The following is a 22,316-nucleotide window of genomic DNA, read 5'->3' as shown; positions in this document are numbered from 1 at the left end:
TTCATTCTTATCCTATTATTAAAACGTATACCTACCAGGTCCATCAAAAGGCACAAGAGGGTGTGGAATTTTATCTGTGGCACCCAAAGGAATAAGGTACATATCTTTAACCTGCTTCATGTTGTTAGCAGCTACTCCATAGCGTTTTCTGCTACTGAAGTATGCAAAGAGCAAAGTATAAGAAATTTGATCTTCTTCCGTTACTGGTGTGAAGCGAACCACACAAATTTCCTGTTCAAGAAAAGAACAAATGATTGTTTAAGATAATAAGCTAGAGAGTATCTTGGTTTTAAAACTATTTCTCAATTAGTAATAATCTACTGAACTTTATAATGATAGTACCAAATAACATGGTTTACCAACTTAAATACAGAAGAGAATATTAAAAGAAAGTAACTCTTAAGAAAAGATCTTTACTGATCCACTGATGGATTTGTTTTATCTGATGGCTTACACTTCTTAGGGAAACGTAAAGAAATGGAGTCCCAAGGTGATTAACGACTTTTATGAAGGTGACAGATACAACTGTGTCAGTGGCAGAGATGATATTGAAACCCAAGTCTTCTAATATCTATACTATATCGTGATTTCCAATGCTGTAACCTCCACAAAGGGCTGCCTATGTTCTTGACCCACTGGGAACTCAAAGCACCCAATACTTCCACCCTACTATACATTTATATACACAACAGAGAAATGTACTAATAATCCAGTTACTAGGCACTGAATTTAGAAATAAAAAGGGCTGGATGAAGAGACCTTAAACACATATAGACCATAAATTTTGTAAAGTAATTTGGCTTACTAAGGAATATTCTTGCTTGCCTCTAGGTTCCCGGCTTTGTTTCAGATAGAAAAGACAGTCCTAATTTGTTACTAATTTGGTAGTGTTCAAAAACGATGTTTTTTTCATGATGGTATATGGCTGAAATGGGACAGCCAGATTTGCTGCAAAGCCTAAAACTGATGCAAGCTCCTAAGGAAAACATGTGAATGAGCTGAAATATGACTCTATCTCTTATAAAATGTGTGTCATCTAAACTGCCCTCTTTTAGAGTAAAAATCACCATATGTATGTTAGTAACAACTATTACAGCGTGTTTAAATCCGTTAAATTGGAATATACTATAAAGTGTTGGGCAGTAATATATGTGTGGATTCAAGACTGATTCTCAAAATGCCCAAGAGTAATACTTCTCATTTTTATTAGTGCTTTAATTTGTATTTTAACACTATATCGATTTAAATTCTAAAATCTATATTGGACCAAAACATTCTTTTCAGCTTAAGATCATCCATTTTGGTTCATTCCAAAGGAAAACTAGAGACTTCTAGAAAAAGAGGCAAAAAAGTAACATTTATTCATTCAAGATTTATTTATTGAATGACTGTAATATACTAGGTACTATCACATCCCCTGGAGGGAAAAACAATTTCTTCTAATGATTAAATTTTCCTCTGGAGTAATAATATTCTATAAGTTAAAAAAAAAAGAAAAAGAAAAAGAAAATATAGAGAGAAAAAGGAAAAGGAGAAATATTATTGTGATAGAGCCATTTCACAGTATCTTTTCTCCTTTCCTTCTATTACTAATGAGAAGCCCTTAACTTTTAGCTGGGCACATGGCCATCCAATAAAGATTACATTTCCCAGCCTCCCTAGCACCTATGTCTGGCTATGTTGCTAGGTTCTTTCCAATGGAAGTTGATAACTGCAATTTGCCTTTGAAACAACTAGACAGGTATTCCTCATTTATTCCTATTTGGTATGTTTGACTGCTGAGGACAACACTCCAATCAACTTTTGAGTCACTATATTTTAGATTCTTTCTTTTACAATAGCTTAGATGTGCCCTCACTCAAACACATGTCTATAATAGAAGTAAGACAAAATTCTGGGGTGAATTTCAATATTTACTCTAAAACATTTCTTCTAAAACATTAACAGAAGCCACAAAGAGAGCATCCCAGAAGACGAGAGGAAAAAAAAATGCTGTACTGTTTATAGCCTCAGCAAATGGCTTTTTGTTCAGTTTTGTGAAGTGTGTTATGCAGATTTAAAATGTGTTTTGCCTCCTTTCCCCAGGAGACCTTGCACCCTTGCAAAAGAATTCTGAACTGTTTACTTTCTAAACATTTTCCCACGCTGGTATAGTGAAAAAAGTTTTCCTCACCTTGGTTCCTGATGCTTTTATTTTTTCCACATAATCCCAAACTGTCTGAGGTGATATCCTGCCACCTACTTGAATACTATCTGGTAGGTCCTGTGGTTAAAAAAAAAAAAAAAAATCAATATATATAGATTATCTTTATTATGACATTAGTAATTCATACAAATTTGGTTCTAAGACTAATTTGAAACAGTAATAAGAACAAGTAAATAAAAAGATTATGAAAAATGTTATCAGAAAACAAGATAATAAAGAGAGAGCAATTAGGCTTTACTTAAAATGCCAACTAAAAATGACTGATATCGAAAATACAGCTACTAAGAAAGAGTCTTAGTTCATGCCCAATCTCACTATGAAAGACGGAAAAGGGAAGCAATGGCAAGCATGCCACATTAACAATTCAGAAAGAACACAACACATTTCAGAATATTAGCAGAGATTGTAACCTCCCCTTTTGGTAGTAGTAGGCAGGAAAATTCCTTAATAATTAACAGCGGAACTTCAAAGGTTACCAAATCTAATTACAGAGTGTATTTTTGCACAAAGGAGAATAATATTGTAATAATTCAAGGGTTTTTTTTAAAGGCATAATCCTTCTGAAAACAGATGATTACACATAAAAGCAATTAAGAATATTTAACTTTATTCAGTACATTCCTATTTTTTCCATGAAGACTGAGGAAAATCATAAAAACATAATTGATATTAAATTCAATTTAGTTTATTTAAATTATTAACTACTTTAAAATATTTGATTTGGGAGTTTAGTCTCAAACTAAAAACAGGTACAAAATGGAAGTGAAAAATCTGGACAGCAATCACATGAAAACTGTGTCTCGGAGAGGAAAATAATAATTTTGCTTAAAATCAAAAGGGTTTTGTAGTTAAGGGCTTACCTCTCCATTTAAAGAATTATCTTCACCATGGACTGACCAAACAATAAATCTCTAAACAGATTTGTTCAAGAACATCATCATGGGTCTAATTCATTTTTCTCTTATAAAGCCCACATTTTCTAAATATTTATCAAGCAAACTGTATATAAAATTGATTAGTCTGTTTATTAATCGAAAACACACTGCTAGGCTGGGCACAGTGGCTCACATCTGTAATCCCAGTACTCTGGGAGGCAGAGGCGGGCAGATCACTTGAGGTCAGGAGTTTGGGACCAGCCTGGCCAACATGGTGAAGCCCCATTCCTACTAATAATACAAAAATTAGCCAGATGTGGTAGCACATGTCTGTTAATCCTAGTTACATGGGAGGCTGAGACAGGAGAATGGCTTGAACCCGGGTGGGAGAGGTTGCAGTAAGCCGAGATCACATCACTGCACTCCAGCCAGGGCGACAGGGCAAGACTCTGTCTCCAAAAAAAAAAAAAAAACACCCCACAACTGCTAACCAAATAAACTGATATAAACATTACATAAACAATATTATACTGAATTAAACTAATCGCAGCCTAATCCAAAGAAAAGTAAAATTTGTTAGCCTTAAAAAAAAAAAAAAACAGGCAAATGATTTAGGCTTTTCCAAATACTAAAAGGAACTTTTTACAATCTTTTAATTCTTTAAAATCAGCGATGGAGAATAAATGAAAAAGGTAAGAGCAAGATAGCAAAATATGATCTCAATATAAATACAGTATATATGTACTGACTTATTTTCCTTCTATACACATACAAAAATACATTCCCTTCAAAATAGTTCAAAAATGTCATTGTCACATTTATCACAATATTATAATGTTACTGCTGCTTATTTTCCATAAATACCACATAATTTCTTCCTATTTCCCTCAGGTGTAAAACCAACCAAGGGTGTCACTTGCAACAACTATAGTCACTAGTTTCACTGGTTTTCAAATAGCTGTAAAGCTTCAACTCCCGGACTACATAAACCACATTCACAGAAATAGGCAGGTAAGAACAGTAGTCATAAAGATGGGGAAACATAAGCAGTGGGGAAATTAGGAGACTTGTTCAACAAAAAAATCTCAATGGGTTAATGTTAAAGGCCAAAAATATGTAAATCTTTTATTTAAGTGTGTATTCAAAGAAAAACTTGGATATCCGTGTAGACTCTCATTGATTTTTAATTATCTGACACAGTGAGGCAGTACATCTTGGGAAAAGTACAGGACATGGGAGTTTAAAACTTTCAGAGTATAGTTTATTTCACAATTCTAAAGATCCATTTGTTAATTCATAATTATATTACTTGAACTGTTTAAGAATCATTGTTAATAAATATTTTTATTACTAACTCTGTCTTATTTCCCTGTCAATTACTTTCAGAAACACACATATCAATTCATGCACAGAAGAGCAGAAAAGTTCACAGTACCTCTGTCAGGTATTCAGGGGAGCCAGATACTGGATAGGCTTTGGTAACAAATTTTGCCACAGAAGGCATGTTGATAAAACCTTTCCAGATGAAGTTCAATCGAGCCAGAAAGGTAGACTCAACCTCAACAGTTCCAGGCATCTCTGGACTAGAAAATGACATTAAAAAGCCTAAAGACAAGCTGATGAATAAATCAATGTTCTACTTAGTCATCAGTTACTCGTATTTTAGCATGTGAAGAAGGCCAAAATATGAGGCTATTGACAAAGAGTTCACACTTTTATTTTATAAAATTACATTCATATTTACATAGTTATGATTTACAAAATCTTCCCTTTTGGCTGGCTTAGGAGAACTAAGATCGAGAAAAGTGCAAGCATTTCTTCTTTAATAATCTATCCCTGACTTTTGGGACCATCACAATTAAAGAGAATTTAAAGCTGTTTCCCCACACACTCAAATCTCTCACTCAAACCACTCAAAATAAATTTACTTTCAAAGTCTTGTTTTATCTCAAAGTACAGGAAAGTACAGTTACTTTCTCCAATGAAAGTTCCCAAAATGTCACTTTTCTGTTTTCGAAGACTTGCAAGTACAATCTGGCAAAGATCTATGATGAGTATTACAGAATTTACAACAGAGAAAATTACCGTGGAGCAGGAGAGAATGTTGACTTTGGAGACTCTTGTTTCTCCTCCTCAAAGAATTCAGAAGCCAAAATATTTGAGGTTGAAGACAACGCATCTGCTATACTTTCTGCTTCATTGTCTGAATGTTTACGAGTTACTCCTACAACAACTTTTACTTTTTTTGGAGAAAGATCATCTACAGGTGGTGCCATTCGACCTAAGCCCAGAATACACCAAAAAAACACAACTGTTATTAACCACAACTTTTATAACTTGACCCATTTTCACTTTCTAAAGTTATTCAGGTTCTATGATTCGATTGTTGAGTAACCATACCTTTCCTGGGGTTATATCTAATTGTCATCATTTAGTTATGTTACAACCACATTTAAGAATCAGCAGAAAATTCACCAGTGTTCTCCCCACTGCCAGTCCTCTTCTATCTACAGGGACCTAAGCTTATCTGAAATGCAATTCAAAGCAAATCGTGCATGATTCTACCTATAATAAAGTTAATTTCCCCTTAAAATCACTTTATAATTATTTCCTACATGTAAAACATATAATGAGTAAATATGGACAAGATTAGCAGTCCCCAACCTTTTTATCACCAGGAACCAGTTTTATGGAAGACAATTTTCCCATGGACAGCGGGATGGGGGGAGAGAGATGGTTTCAGGATGAAACCGTTACACCTCAGATCATCAAGCATTAATAGTTAGATTCTCATAAGGAGCACCCAACCTAGATCCTTCACATGTGCCGTTCACAATAGGGTTTGTACCCCTATGAGAACCTAATGCCACTGTTGATCTGACGGGAGGCGGAGCTCAGGCAGTAATGCCCACTGGCCCACCGCTCACCTCCCGCTGTGAGGCCCAGTTCCTAACAAGCCATGGACCCCACAGGTTTGTGGCCTGGCAGTTGAGGACCCCTAGAGTAGACAGTGTAATTCCTCTCTTAGTGATGTGAAAAATTAGAAGAGAATGTTAAACAACTCAGACAACCTAAAATGAAAACATGATTACTAGAACCTAAAACAGGTTTCTTAATTCTTGATAATTTTTTTTTAACTAAACCACACCAAATTCCAATAGTCTCGAGATGTAACATGAAGAACTAAGACAAACCTGTATATATGTATCCAGGTTTGGATTATACAGCAACAGCTCATGACCCTACATGCCTGAAGAGACACCTCACCAGAGAAGCTATACAGGTGGCATATAAGCATGAAAAGATGCTACATCAGGAAAATGCAAGTAAAACAACAGAGAGATACTACTATACACCTATTAGAATGGCCAAAATCTAGAATACTGAAAACACCAAATGCTAGCAAGGATGTAGAGCAACAGGAACTCTCATTCGTTGCTAGCAGGAAGGCAAAATGAACTCTCATTCATTGCTGGTAGGAAGGCAAAATGGCACAGCCTCTGTGAAAAATAGTTTGGAGGTTTCTTAAAAGATAAACATACTCTTACCATACGATCCAGCAACTGTGCTCCATGGTATTTACCCAAAGGAGTTGAAAACACATCCACACAAAAAGCTGCATACAGATGTTTATACTAGTTTCATTTTTAATTGCCAAAACTTGTAATAAAACAAGATCTCCTACATTAAGTAAATGGATAAACTATATAAACTATATATCCAGACAATGGAATATTATTCAATGCTACAAAGAAATGAGCTATCCACCCATGAAAAGACATAGGAGAAACTTAAATGCATATTACTAAGTGAAAGTAGCCAATCTGAAAATGTTACATACTAGATGATTTCAATTATACAATATTCTGAAAACTACAGACAGCGAAAAGATCAGTGGTTTCCAGGGGTTGGTGGGGGTGTTGGGGGAAGGGATGAATAGACAGACAAAAGAGGATTTTTAGGGCAGTGAAAATACTCTGTATAATATTATAATGCTAGATTCATGTCTTTACACATTTGGCCATACCCACAGAATGTACAACTCTAAAGAGTGAACGCCAATGTAAACTATGGATTTGGGGTCATTATTTTTCACTGTAGGTTCATCAACTGTAATAACTGTACCACTCTGGTGTGGGATGTTGGTAACAGCGGAGACTATGCACGTAGGGAGGAAGCAGGTATATGGGAAATCTCTGTAACTTCCTCTCAATTTTGCTATGAACCTAAAACTGCTCTTAAAAATAAAAAGCTTTTTTACAAAAAATTTCAGTTTCCGATTTGTCTTATGTTATATATAATAATAAAATATAAACGCTATTTTACTCCTTTACTTTAGTAAATGACAGTATCATCACAACTGCCCACAACTTTTGATGTTCATTCTAATGGTTAAATTCTTGTCATCTGACTCCGGCAAGAAGAGTTTTTAAGTTCAAATCATGTATGGTATAATTAAGTCTAGATAGTAGACTACACTACAGTATCAACCTATACCTCCACCCAGAAAACTAGTCACACGAAAGCTTAACTGTGAGTGAGTGCCTCACCACCAATACTGAGAAAACAAAACCTACTTAAATTACATATACTAGTATACAAATATCCTTCTTTCATAATGAATGCAAAATTTTAGGAAGAAAAAACTTCCAATTACCTATGCAAATTTTGCAATTGAGATCAAAAAGATGTTGTCTGTGTTGACTAGTAGTATCTTTAGACATAGAGTCAACCTCCTCTTTTTGTTTTTCAGATCCTTCTGGCTTCTCCAGTGACTTACTGGCAGCTGGTTCCTAATGTAAGTGAAAGTAAAAATTAGTTTTAGCTGATAAAATTTGGCCTCAATTATCAAAATCAATTTATATTTTCCATTTATATTTTTCCAAAATGAAATTGTTCCATAGATAGGTTTTTTTTTTTTTACTATTTCTTAAGAAAATGAATGCTAACTTTTAACTGTAACTTAAAAGAGCAAAAATTTAAACATTCCCCATTCTTCAAGGCTTTTAATAAGACATCAAATTATTTCTTCACTGATTTTTGAAAATAAGAAAAGCTATGCCACCTATCAAATGACAATCTGCCTAAGAAGCACTTACAGATTTCTAAAGCCTACTAAAAAATTCACTAAGTCAGGCCAGGCACAGTGGCTCATACCTGTGATCCCCGCGTTTCGGGAGGCCGAGGTGGGCAGATCACTTGAGGTCAGGAGTTTGAGACCAGCCTGGCCAACATGGTGAAACTCTATCTCTGCTAAAAATACAAAAATTAGCTGGGTGTGTTGGCGCATGCCTGTAATCCCAACTACTTGGGAGGCTGAGGTGGCAGCATCGCTTGAACCTGGGAGGTGGAGGTTGCAGTGAGCCGAGATTGCTCCACTGCACTCAAGCCTGGGCAACAAAGCAAGACTCCATCCCACCAAAAAACTAAAAAGAAATTCACTAAGTCAGAGCACTCCAGGAATTTACATTGTAATAACTATTTAACAGGTACCTATAACACAATTTGCACACTAAGAGAAACATTACTCAACACTCGAAAAACCACTAAGCCAATAAAATAGGCCACTTTGAAATGGATGCATATTTTAAAATTCTTTTCCCTACTTTAAAAACATTAGACAAATAAACTTTTTCTGAATCTTCATGTTTTGAGCTATAAAACATGGTATATCTATCCTTACCTGAATCTCCATGGCTGCTTCCTGTTCTTTCATTGGGGCATCACTCTCAATTTCTATTTCACCTTTATGAGTTATTTTGGTGATTGGCCGTCGTTCCACTTCTCTCTGCTCTTTCTCAATCATTTCTATGGTCTAACAGAAAATACTTTTTAAAAAATATTAAACTTAAAATATGTATTTCCAAATGTACACCTTAAATAATAAGAGCTTACCTAAAACTAAACGCATCATCACAGATGACTTTTAATCTTCAGGTAATGTCTCATATAACAAACATATTCTGAGTACTGTTATATGCCAGAGACAGTTTTAAGCACTGGGGTTATAAGAATTAGACCCCATACCTCAACTATGAGAAGTTGACATGTACATTTATATCAGGAGGCAAATGAAGTCCAAGGTAATTTGCAAAGTGGTGAAACATAGTATTTATATTTGAAATCTGTTTGCTGATTTAGTACTTCTTAGCAGCTGCCACAGGGAAATAGGAACTATCTCGCTCTTAAATTCCTAATTCAATGTTCTAACATCCCCCACAATAGCAGTTTAATCCAACGACTGATCTGGTAGTCCTTTATTAGTTATCTCCTAACTAAACCTGCTTAGTGACCTTGAAAATTCAGTTGAACAAGCTTAGCAACAAAACATCAAAATGAAGCAAGTATAACGAGAAGCAGTAAAAAGGTAGCCAGGAATAGAACAGGTTAAGGAGGGCATAGATAGGACTCTCTTTGTTAAGTACAAATTATCCTTTAAAGAAAAATCAGGTACATGGCCTTAAGAAAGAACAAGCTGCCATTTTCTGATGCAGATGATACTCGCAGCCAGTTTCAAAGCAGAAGAGTGGCATGTGCATACTTGGGATATGGAGGTAAAGATGAGGAGGTGATATTATTTTCAAAATATAAGAGGAGGAGAAATTACATATCGTAAAGGTAAAAGAATGTATGAAGAAGTATGATATGTCAATCAAGGCCTTTAGATGAGCTTCAAACTAGATCTGGCATAGGTCTATATGGAGGTTTAGTGCCTCAGATGTAACTAAATATTATGAACAAAAGAATCAGGTAAATCATGTGGAGTTAATATGAACTATAACCAGTATTTTCTAGAATAAGGGGCTAACATTCTGATGCCATTGTAATACAAAAATTGGATAACATGGCTATCTCACTGTCACAATAGCTCTAAGTAACATACTCAATTTTTAAAGGTACTCTAAGTACCTTTAAGTACACAATCTCCAAACAAAAACTCTTGCTATCTGTGAGTTTCAGAATTTTTAAATTTGAACATGAAATATGGTGCACACACTCTGTATTACATAACATTCCAGTTAGGTCTGAGACAGCACCATATAATATACAATATTTCTGTGAATATGAACATTTATACATGGCAATTCAGGTTAAGCTTTATCAATAAATTAGTTATGCGAAAATAACTTTATTTTTCAGAGCTTCTGGCATCTGAAACTTTGGATAAGAGATAAACCTGTACACATTTTTATTCTGACTTAATTCATCTGGCTCTACAAATTACCAATATTCATAATACGTTTAAACTGTGCTGCTGAAAAATACAGATGTAATTATGAAGTGTTAATTCTTTTCCCATCCTTCTCATTTACAAACTACAATAAAACACAAGGTAATTCTGTAACCTAGTAACTGGAGAAAATGAGGAAAAAAACTGACAAGATCAGGGAAACCAACAGAATTTAAGAACTAGAGGAATGGAGAACACGTAACTAAAAGAAGCATGTAGGCCAGGCACGGTGGCTCATGCTTGTAATCCCAGCACTTTGGGAGGCCAAGGTCAGTGGATCACGAGGTCAGGAGATCGAGACCATCCTGGCCAACATGGTGAAACTCCATCTCGACTAAAAATACAAAAATTAGCTGGGCATGGCAGCGCGTGCCTGTAATCCCAGCTACTCTGGAGGCTGAGGCAGGAGAATCATTTGAACCCAGAAAGTGGAGGTTGCAGTGTGCTGAGATCGCACCACTGCACTCCAACCTGGTGATAGAGCTAGACTCCATTTCAAAAAAAAAAAAAAAAGCAGCAGCATGTAACAGAAAGTCTGTGTTATTGTGCAGTCTGTGAATTTACCTCTGTATAATTTTTACCCAATGGCGGAAAAAAAATAATTTTGATAGTCAAATGCATATTTATAGATAATCTTACATGTCTGTTTTCTCTTCGTCTCCAAGCAGCTAACTCTTTAGAAGCTAGTTCTTCCGGACTCATTCTGATAAGATGATCAGGAGTTACTTCTCCTTTCAGTACTTTTTTAAATAATATCTGGAAGGATTTTAAAACAGGAATAGAAGGGGAGACAAACATTTAAAAGAGTGGTTACTATTTTAAAGTAAAAGAGTGGTTACTATATAGAAACCTGTAATAAAGATACAATTTTTGAAGACTGATCTACAAATTTTTAATTATTTATATATTACCTACTACACGAGATTAAATGACAGCTTTGTGTTCTAGGAATTTATCTAAGGCAGCAAAACAAACATTTCATGTAAAAATCAATACATATGGAAAAGCATGTACAGTAGAACCATTACAATACCTACCCAAAAGCTGTATTAAGTGCACCCAGGGACACAATCTAACCATAACAATAAGCAATCTATAGTATAGGAGGGTACTGCATCTAACAGCTTTACTCAATGTAATGGCCTTCATAGTTTTAAGATTTTACATATTTAAATCCTGACAAGCTTAGAGGAAACTGCAGAGCAAAGGACCACCTGCAAGAAAGAAACCTGAAAGAAACCTGAGGGAGGCCAGGTGCCGTGGCTCACACCTGTAATCCTAGCACGTTGGGAGGGCAAGTCAGGCAGATCACAAGGTCAGAAGTTTGGGACCAGCCTGACCAAAATGGTGAAACCCCATCTCTACTAAAAATACAAAAATTAGCTGGGCATGGTGGCACGTGCCTGTAATCCCAGCTACTTGGGAGGCTGAGGCAGGACAATCATTTGAACCCGGGAGCGGAGGCTGCAGTGAGCTGAGATGGTGCCATTGCATTCCAGCCTGGGCGACAGGGCAAGACTCTGTCTCCAAAAAAAAGAGAAAAAAACCTGAGGGAAATAAATATTTATTTAACTGCTGAAGTTAAGCTTCCAGATTATGTAATTCCAGAAGCATCTGATCCAGGACCATGATGGCAGAATATACAATGTATATTTTTAAGCCTCTGTTAGTATACTTCAAGAAAATACCTCAAATCACATACTGTAGCAAACATCCTTAAACAAATTTGTATCAGTTGTGTGAAAACCTTTCATGCAAAAAGGTTGCATCTAATTACATTCTGTTACCTAGAGTCATCTCTAGTAAAAAACTGCTGGTGGACCTAAGTACATGTCAGACACAAAAGATCAGTCATGTTTCGAACTTTTAAATTGTTCACTGGCGTGACTTTTGCTTATTGTACTTATCAGAGACCGACTTTTGGTGTTGAGAGCTAACACTGACATACATGCACACACATGCACAGCCTTCAGATTTCCTCTGTCCAAAACACAAAATCCCAAGAAAAAAATTATTAACATTTACTCTACTGCTAAAAGATACTTGGAACTAAAGTTATATTTAAGACTATCTTTAGAACTAAAGTTATGTATTTTCTTAAGAAAATAAATTACATTTCAATAAAAACAATTTAAAAGCATTTTTACCCTATCTTCAGATTTAAGTACAAAATAGCAATTTTCAGATTTAAGAAAAAAAGTGTTACAAATTTTAGCTCAAAAGTTTTTGAAGAATACATATGAATGAATTTTTTAATAAATTGGATTATACAAAGGAGAGTAAAGAAAAAAATATATAAATCAGGTTAACACACGGTTAGCATTTCAGTAGACTGAATGGTTAATGCTATCCATTAGTATGCAGAATTCTTCAGTAGCAAAAAGACCATTAAAATTATATGTTCTACATCAAAAGGAAATCTAATCTCACTCCAATTAATAAATTATAGATCTACTGTATTACAATCTGAGATACCTACGTATTCAGGAAAGTCGGAAGCATAAACATATGAACAAAGCATACTTACATTGTTTTTAGGATCTTTCAAATTAAACATCAAACTTCTATATTTGTTCTTATATTTAGCATCTGTGTCCCGAAAAAAAGAGAAAAGTTCTTTCTCAATTTTTGTGGCAACTTTTGCTGCTTTTTCCTCTGGTACCTTCAAATTTGAGTCTGTAAGTCTTAAAATTAGAACAATTCAATTATTTTTCAAATATATAAAGCATAATTATTCAAACTTCTATAATAATAATATGTTACCTCTTCATAAGAATATCTTTGAGAGAATGTCTGACACTTTGCCTGATCTGATCTGCAGAAGGCTTGGAAGCAGAAGCAGCAGGAGGATGTACATTAAGCACTCCTTTTTCAACTTTCTTCTTTTTCATCTCTTGCTTCTCATGAGTACCTAATTTGAATAAATATCAAAACTTATTACACTGCTTTTAAAAATATCTTTCCTTTTTAATGCATAATTTTATAAACAAAACTGATTAAAAGTCACTATTTAGAAATAAGATCAGGGCCGGGAGCAGTGGCTCAAGCCCGTAATCCCAGCACTTTGGGAGGCCAAGACGGGCAGATCACGAGATCAGGAGATCGAGACCATCCTGGCTAACACGGTGAAACCCCATCTCTACTAAAAAATACAAAAAACTAGCCGGGCGAGGTGGCAGGCACCTGTAGTCCCAGCTACTCGGGAGGCTGAGGCAGGAGAATGGTGTAAACCCGGGAGGCGGAGCTTGCAGTGAGCTGAGATCCGGCCACTGCACTCCAGCCTGGGCGACAGAGCGAGAGACTCCGTCTCAGAAAAAATAAAAAAATAAATAAATAATTATCAGAACCCATAGTCCATACTGAAATATTCCTGACACTGAAATCCTAATTAAAATGAATAGTGACTAAAAACTGGTCTTACTCTTTCCTCAATTTAGACAATGGCTTTTAGAGCTAGTTATTTTTCCACATATATATATTAATTAAATTTTAAAAGCTATTTAGAAATTTTGATCTAAACTTATTAGGAGCAGGTAACAACCTAATACCACAAAATTGATGAATCTCTTCTGGTTTTAATTGCATTTAATATTACTAATTTGAAGGCTAAGCTTTTCAAATTATTTTTATTCTATCATTACTAATTCCCACGCATCTCCAAAATCTCAATGTCAAACATCCCACCACTCTGACTTACTATATTAGCACATTTATTCTAGAATCTCCTCATTCCAACAATTCTTAAATCTATAATTTTTACTATCTTCATGTATTCACTTTCATACATTATAAACTTAGGTTACATAGTCCAATACCATTACCAGCCCCTTGTATACTTAATACCTTTATTCTCTCTCCTTTAAACATGTGTGTTGGCAAAACCACAACCCTGCTAAAAGCCAACTTTTATCCTTCACCCAAATAGGCAAAAGACAAGGGAGAAAAATAAGCTCTGGTACTGACAAATGTCATTTTAAATTTATAACCACAAGTTTTAAGTAGGTAACTCAACTTTCTGCCCTAATCCTATTAACCTTTCCTAATAAATTTGCTCTCCCACTTTTTAAGATATCTTTTTCATACTTTTTCTCCTCTCATCTCAAATCAACAATACCACCTTCTCAACTACAACCTCTTTGATTTGCTCTTCATATTTCACGGAAAAAAAGGAAAAAATGTCAGCTATCACATTTTCCCATTACCAAATCCAACCTACCTACATTAGTTCGTCCTCCTACCACATACAATCTTCCCTACTATCCAATGGATGCACTTGACCTTTCTGATAAATACCTCTATGTAGAGTGAATCCCATCCCCTCTTGTGTCTTCCTGAGTTTCACACCTACACTATCACTTCTCTCTCTTACATCATCATCATCATCATCTCTCTCTAGCTCTCTGTCTCTTTCTCTCTACTGGATCATTCCCATTAGTCTTACAAACATGATATAATATCTTTTAAAAAACATTCACATCCACTTCTAGCGACTATAGCATTTGTTTCTTTAAACAGCAAAACTCCTTGAGAGAGTTATCTGTAATCAGTACCTCCAGTTCCTCACTCTCATTCATTCACAAGCCACTACGATTGGTTTTTTTCCCTACTGCTCCACCAAAATCATTCTAGTCAAGGTCACCAATGATTTCCATTTTGCTAAGTCATAGACTTAACAATCTTATGTTTATCTTATTAGATGTCCAGACAGCATCTGGTCGTTCCTTCCTTCTTGAAACTTCACCTGGCTTCCAGGCCACCAGTCTTAGTTCTCCTCTTTCCTCACAGTCCACCCATTAGTTTTCTTTGCTGTATAAACTCTTCTCTCCCCAGTTTTTAAATGCTGATGGCCAGAGTCAGTGGCTCATGCCTGTAATCCCAGCACTTTGAGAGGCCAAAGCAGGAAGATCACTTGAAGGCCAGGAATTTGAGACCAGACTGGCCAACACAACGAAACACCATCTCTACAAAAAATAAAAAAAAATTAGCTGGGTGTGGTGGTGCACACCTGTAGTCTCAGCCACTCAGGAAGCTGAGGCGAGAGGATAGCTCGAGCCCCGGAGTTCAAGGCTGTAGTGAGCTACTACTGCACTACTGCACTCAGGCCTGGGTGACAGAGTGAGACCCTGTCACAAAAATAAAGTAAAAATAAATGCTGGTGCTTCCCAAGGGCTCTGCTTCTGTCCCTTCATGATCAAACTCTCTTGTAGCTATTTACATCTAAGCCCAGGATTTTAAATAGGTTGAGTATGCCCTTATATGAAATGCTTGGGACCAGAGTATTTCCAATTTCAGATTTTTTCAAATCCTGGAATATTTGCATTGTATTTACCAGTGGAGTATCCCAAATCAGAAAATCTGAAATCCACAATGCTCCAACAAGCACTGCCTTTGAGCATCATGCCGGCATTCAAGTTTCAGATTTCAGATTTTCATATTTGGGATGTTTCACCTGTACTAACTGCTATACACTAGTAAATCCCAAATTTATATACCAACCTCCAAAGTCTTCTAATAGGCTCCAGACTCATCAGCCAAAGATTTACTCAAAACATTTCTACCTGGATGTCTAATAGGAATCTCACAATGGTCAAAACATAACTTTTCCATTTTCTTCCCCAAACCTTTTTCTGTTTTCTCAGACTCTATTTCCTTTACCAACCTATATCGAAGCCATCAGCAAGTTCTGTCAACTCTATTATAAAACATATATGAATCTGACCACTACTCACTACCTTCATTTTATTTCCATTCCAAGTTACCATCATTTCTTTCCTAGGATATTGCTATGAACTAATCAGGTTACTGTCTTTCTCTCCTGCCCTCCTACAATCCAAACTGTACAGAGCAATCAGTGTTTTCCCTTGTACAAAACCCCCTAAAGGTTTCCCACAACATTTAGAACAAAATATAAACTCTTTGCCATAGTCCCAAAGGTCCCATGAGGTAGAATAAACCATCAGAGTACCTGCTACTCTTGTTCTAATCATAATCCACAAATAATTACTAGTAAAACCGGAATTCTGAGACCTTTGGGAGAAATTAATCACATCCTACTAATGTTACTGAAAGACAGGGAAAGGAACACTATATAGACAGACATATACTCAGGTTTTAAAATAGGGTACAATCAATAATTTTCTCTGAACTCATCCAACACTGTTCTATCCCTTATGTATTACCCTTTAATCACTCCATAGTGGCTGTCTTCCTCCTCAAACACCAAGCTTGTTTCTACCACAAAGCCTTAAGATTTGATGTGTCCCTTACCTTGTACCTCCTCCAAAAATCTTTGCATCCCTTCAAATCCCACCTCACAAGTTACTTCCTCCACTCCATGTAAAACAGAAGTCCCATTACTCTTCCCACCTGTGACTGACTATTCCATTACTCCACCTTTTCTTCACAAGCTATAAAATAACATGTAATTTTCTTACTTGCAAACTTACTGCCTTCTTCCATTAGTATTTAAGTGCCATGAGAACAGGGGTCTTATCTTGATTTGACTAGTGCTTCCCCAGAATTTAGAGCAAGTTTTTAATTACAAGTAACGCCAATCACCTAACCCATTTTTATTGCCATTAAAATGTTCAATTTGTAAAAATTCCCTAAGTATACTAATTAATTGTATATTAAATAGGATATAAATATATTAGTATATAAATATTTCTGTTCATCTCACTACCTGGTTTTGAAGCTTTTTCTCCTGTGCAAGTAACAGTTGTAGACTCTTTTGGTATTTTTTCACTTTTTTCTTCTGAGGATCTCCGAGGTAAAACTGGTTGTCCCATCTTACGAAGAGGAGCTAGCTGCCATTTTTTAATTTCATTATCTCTACAGTCTGATGAATTTCTGCCTTCACCAGACTCCTGGAAAAATAGTACATTAGAATGAAAATAACTAAACAATCTTTGTTTTTTAAGACGTACAAAAATAACTCGATTATTAGTAAAATGAGATTCACTCTTTCATTCGAAATTTATTCTGCACCTATTTTGTGTAAAATACATAATAGTTTATAAAGGAGAAACAAAGGACATAAAGATCATGCTCTCAATACCATTAGTAGAAAAAAAATTAAAAACTAAGGTAGTAAGAATTCTCTTATTTGGCTCTGGATATGGAAAAAGGAGAAGGAAATTGTGAAGAAACAAGTGTCTACATTCTAAAACAAATGAAATTACATTCACTTATATACTAGTAAGTGTATCAATTAAGTTCTCAGTGTGCCTATTGGCAATTTTAATCCCCATGAGGTAGAATAAACCATCAGAGTACCTGCTACTCTGGTTCTAATTATAATCCACAAAGAGTTACTAGTAAAACTGGAATTCTGAGACCCTTGGAAGAAATTAATCACATCCTACTAATGTTCCTGAAAGACAGGGAGAAGAACGCTATATAGTCAGACATATACTCAGGTTTTAAAATAGGGTACAATCAAAATAGTGCTTTTCTCTAGACTAAGAATCCTCTAATTTTTTATTTGTCTGTTTTTTTGGTCCGCAACTAGACACTGAGAGCAGGAATATACTTCAATATTTATACACCTAAGGCAGGTAGTGCTATGCCACACAACAGAAACTCAATAAATAGTTCAACATAAAAATCTAGGAATAAGAAAAGCAGATTTCATAAACTAACATCAGACAAGTCCAAATAAGAGTCAACAGTTCTCATCAAAAAGGAAGCAGTGGGTCGGGCGCGGTGGCTCATGCCTGTAATCCCAGCACTTTGAGAGGCTGAGGCAGGCAGATCACAAGGTCAGGAGATTGAGACCATCCTGGCTAACATGTTGAAACCCTGTCTCTACTAAAAAATACAAAAAAAAATTAGTCGGGCGTGGTGGCAGACACCTGCAGTCCCAGCTTACTGGGGAGGTTGAGGCAGGAGAATGGCGTCAACCCGGGAGGTGGAGCTTGCAGCGAGCCGAAATTGCGCCACTGCACCCCAGCCTGGGCGACAGAGCGAGACTCCGTCTCAAGAAAAAAAAAAAAGGAGGCAGTGATCATTTGTATGGTGCACGCATTTACAAAATCAGACTCACCTCAGATTTCTGATACAGACTGGATAAAGAGGTTCTCAAAATATTAAAATTGTTAATGTTTTATGATGTCTTATTTATGAGACGGAGTTTCACTCTTTTGCCCAGGCTGGAATAAAGTGGCACAATCCCGGCTCACTGCAACCTCCGTCCCCTGGGTTCAAGCAATTCTCCTGCCTCAGCCTCCCAAGCAGCTGGAATTACAGGCACGCACCACCACGCTCGGCTAATTTTTGTATTTTCAGTAGAGACGGGGTTTCACCATGTTGGCCAGGCTGGTCTCAAACTCCTCGTCTCAGGCGATCCACCCACTTCGGCCTCCCAAAGTGCTAGGATTACAGGTGTGCTGAGCCACCACACCCAGACTTTATGATGTCTCTTTAAGCAAGACAGAGACAACTCAGTTATGGCCAATACAATGAGCTATATTTCTTACTGTATTACATACATACATGGCCAAGAAGTTGTACATAAGAGGTGATTATTAATACTAGTTAATAACAGACAGAAGTTTTCCAAATACATGCTATAAACTGTTCTCATTGTGGCTCTCAGATCCATATTATCAATTACTTTGAGGATCAAATCAACAAAGTAACAACACGTATCAGAAAGACAGAATCTGATTCTCAAAAAGTCTTGACAGACAAAAAATATTAGATGCCACAAGAATGTGGCAAACTAGAACTTAATCCAGATTTGGCATACAAGGAGTGCCTGAAAGAAATGGATTTGTAAATAATAGGTAAGACACTGCAGAACACATCCTCATGCTCTTCAACCTAAATTAACTTCCATATCACGTTGTAGAGAAATTAGTTTTAATAAGGAGGCTTCAATTCAGGGATGTAAATTTCAGCTCAAACTGATGAACTTTCTAAGAGTTAGATGCTTAAAAATGAAGATGTATCCCCTTGCAATGGATTTCAAACAAACTAGATCACCACTTCCTAGAAATGTTGTAGGGCATATTAATAAATCAAAATGGTTGAACTAAAAGATTTCCAAAGTTCCAACTATAAAATTCATGTTCTTTGTGTTTTGGATTATAATTGCCTAACCACATACATGTGTTGCCACTGTGTTTCCTCTCTAGCAGTATTCTGTAAGAGTAACAAATTAATGATTAAAAAAGTGATAGGTAATAAAAAGGTAGACAATGAGGAAAGAAAATTTAATCAGATAAAATGATGTGTCCTTTACACATTTCTCCTATTAAAGCCTAAATATCTTGAAATTTCTATTTAGAAAATACTTTCGGAAGGTAGTCAAAAAATAATGTCAAATGTTCAAAGGGCTGGTAGATATTTATGGACTGAAAAGCTTTTCTAAAAAAACTTAGCAAGCACAATTTACACTTAACGGCCACAAGATCCACACATATCCTACAACAGAAAATTCAAGTACCAAACTAAGGGCTAGAAATGGCATAAAAGACGGTAAGAGATAAGGTCTGCATATTCTAAAAGTCACTATCTGGTTTCACCAAGACTGCCAAAAAATTTTAAATAAAAACCTATTCACTTTCATGGAACACTAAATTTGAAAATATAAAAGAACATTAAAACTTCTACAGAGAAATTTCAAAATTACTGCAGTCAGTTCATACAAAAAGCTCTTAAATAAACAAAATAATGCATTAATGAAGAGCTCACCCGTTTTAAAATTTTGACCTTGTGCTTCACTGTATCATCTATATATTTGGTTCTATCATTTGCTGTGTGTTTTGATAATCCAAGCTTTTCACACTCCATTGTTTTATCTTCACTATGGAATTCAACTGTAGCTTGGTTTTCCAAAGTATCTGGATCTAATATTTCAGTCTTTTTGTCTTCTTCAGCACAACATTTTACACAGACATATTCTTTGTCTTCCTCGCCCATTTGTTGTGCTTGAGAAAGACTTAACCCAACACAATCACCATGAAACCAGTCATCACATCTCCCACAGCCAACCATAAACCTGGAAAACAGAACACCAAAAAACTTTTATCCCTTTTTTTAACAAGAAAATCTATGTCAAAAATGAGGCTAAATTAAATTTTCAATATTTGATTTCTGAAACTTTGCATGTTTTCCATCTCTATCCATTCCATAAGTTCAACATACAGCAAGTTTTCAAAGAAAATAATACTCCATTAAAATGATACCTTTAAGACCTCAAACATTTCTCCTCTGGTATGAATGAGAAAATGCTGGGGGAGGGAGGGACAATAAACCATCAGGAAGAAAAGACAACTGGCCTTTGTCAGTCTTGAATACTATAAAGAATAACAAAGTATAGACTAACAATAAATTTCTCCACTGAGAAGGGTGATAAAATCTTGGTAATAATTTCATCACAGACAATCCATCAACATTACAGCTACCTACCCCACCACAGACGTGAAATCATACATAAAATTGGGAAGAACTGTTTATCCAATGAATCGTTTTAAATAAAAGAAAAAACTAACAATAGCAACAGAAACAGAACTCAGAAGCTAGCATGATGAAGCCTCTCAAACTGTTTATTAGTCATCTTACCCAGATAACCTCAAAATATCCTGGTTCATGGTGTCACGCTGATTCAGCTAAAGAATATTTTTCTGTACTTTTAAGTTCAAAGGACTTCCTTACTAATTACCATGTGTTTTAGATTTGTTTTTCCAAATAAAGATCACTATTCTATCTTAACATAAAAATATTAGTACTTGGGTTGGATTTAATTCCCAATTTTCTTATAAAAGTTTTCCCATCATTGTCTTTTAGCTAAATAATAACTTCACTAACCAATAGGACAAGTCCAGGGATGTGAGATGTATGACTCTAAAAAAGCTTCCATCGGCCGGGCGCGGTGGCTCAAGACTGTAATCCCAGCACTTTGGGAGGCCGAGACGGGCGGATCACGAGGTCAGGAGATCAAGACCATTCTGGTTAACACGGTGAAACCCCGTCTCTACTAAAAAATACAAAAAACTAGCCGGGCGAGGTGGCGGGCGCCTGTAGTCCCAGCTACACAGGAGGCTGAGGCAGGAGAATGGCGTAAACCTGGGAGGCGGAGCTTGCAGTGAGCTGAGATCCGGCCACTGCACTCCAGCCAGGGCGACAGAGCGAGACTCCATCTCAAAAAAAAAAAAACCGGTTCCATCTTCCCAGTTTAAAAGGAGTATCTATAACTACCTTTGAAAATAATGGCAAATGAGATACATACACAACAATTTAATTTACGTGCTTTTTAACCCATTGTTAGGAAAGCTGCAATGCTCATTTCAGACATCCATCCTTAACTTTGCCCTTTTTTTCTCAGGCTAGCAATTTATGACACAGATGAAAGACTTAGGATTTAGGTAAATACTTTAACAATCTAAAGACCATGCTGCTGATTTTAATAGTGGCACCACCAATAGTGCCAAACTCCTTTCAAAAAGCTGTAGTCCAAGAGAGAGGATATTGAAAGTAACACACTGGGTGATATGGCCAACTCAAAATATACCAGAGGTACTGTTTTAATGTTAGAACTGTAAAAACTACAACAGTGAGTTCCAATCCTTAGTATTTTTAAAGTCTTGCCAAATACCTCACTCCTCAATAGCAGCACTTCCTTTTCTTCTTCCTCATGTGCTTATTGTGTATAAAACCACTACTATGCCTTGAGACTTGACTTCATCACATCTCTGATTTATCATTCTTTATCCTTGCTGGTAATGCCTGTGCTAGCTTTAGCAGGTTAAGTCCTCATCTCCCTAGGGATTAATTTGATTTGAAAAAAATAATACAGAATATTTGGGGTTGACAAGCAAGGAAACTTTCGAACAATGTAACATATGTTTGGAAGACAGAAATAATTCCTACAGGTTTGAGATTTTTGATGGGCCCGTAACGATACAGATATTCTAGCAAAAGGGGAAAAACAGTTTGAAATGCAGGTGTTTAAAAGTTCTCCCACTTCAGGTTGCAAAGTTAAGATATTAAAGATGATTAT

At 36.0% G+C, this 22,316-nt stretch overlaps 1 protein-coding gene across 5 annotated transcripts in view; it reads right to left on the bottom strand.

The window, feature by feature from the left end:
• The window catches only part of PHF3 (PHD finger protein 3), an 85,834-nt gene that overhangs the window by 3,053 nt on the left and 60,465 nt on the right, over nucleotides 1-22,316 (bottom strand). For all 5 annotated transcript variants that reach the window (XM_008013610.3, XM_008013609.3, XM_037987159.2 and 2 more), the window contains 11 exons: nucleotides 20,009-20,315; nucleotides 16,995-17,178; nucleotides 13,076-13,223; nucleotides 12,840-12,996; nucleotides 10,952-11,068; nucleotides 8,765-8,896; nucleotides 7,739-7,874; nucleotides 5,167-5,362; nucleotides 4,517-4,664; nucleotides 2,174-2,263; nucleotides 36-231 (listed from right to left, as the gene is read on the bottom strand). In XM_008013610.3, the coding sequence (XP_008011801.3) occupies nucleotides 36-231; nucleotides 2,174-2,263; nucleotides 4,517-4,664; nucleotides 5,167-5,362; nucleotides 7,739-7,874; nucleotides 8,765-8,896; nucleotides 10,952-11,068; nucleotides 12,840-12,996; nucleotides 13,076-13,223; nucleotides 16,995-17,178; nucleotides 20,009-20,315 (1,811 nt within the window). The remainder of the gene's footprint in view (nucleotides 1-35; nucleotides 232-2,173; nucleotides 2,264-4,516; nucleotides 4,665-5,166; nucleotides 5,363-7,738; nucleotides 7,875-8,764; nucleotides 8,897-10,951; nucleotides 11,069-12,839; nucleotides 12,997-13,075; nucleotides 13,224-16,994; nucleotides 17,179-20,008; nucleotides 20,316-22,316) is intronic.

Source organism: Chlorocebus sabaeus, chromosome 17, assembly GCF_047675955.1.
Source record: "Chlorocebus sabaeus isolate Y175 chromosome 17, mChlSab1.0.hap1, whole genome shotgun sequence".
NCBI lineage: Eukaryota > Metazoa > Chordata > Mammalia > Primates > Cercopithecidae > Chlorocebus > Chlorocebus sabaeus.
This window is presented reverse-complemented; position numbering and strand designations above follow the sequence as displayed.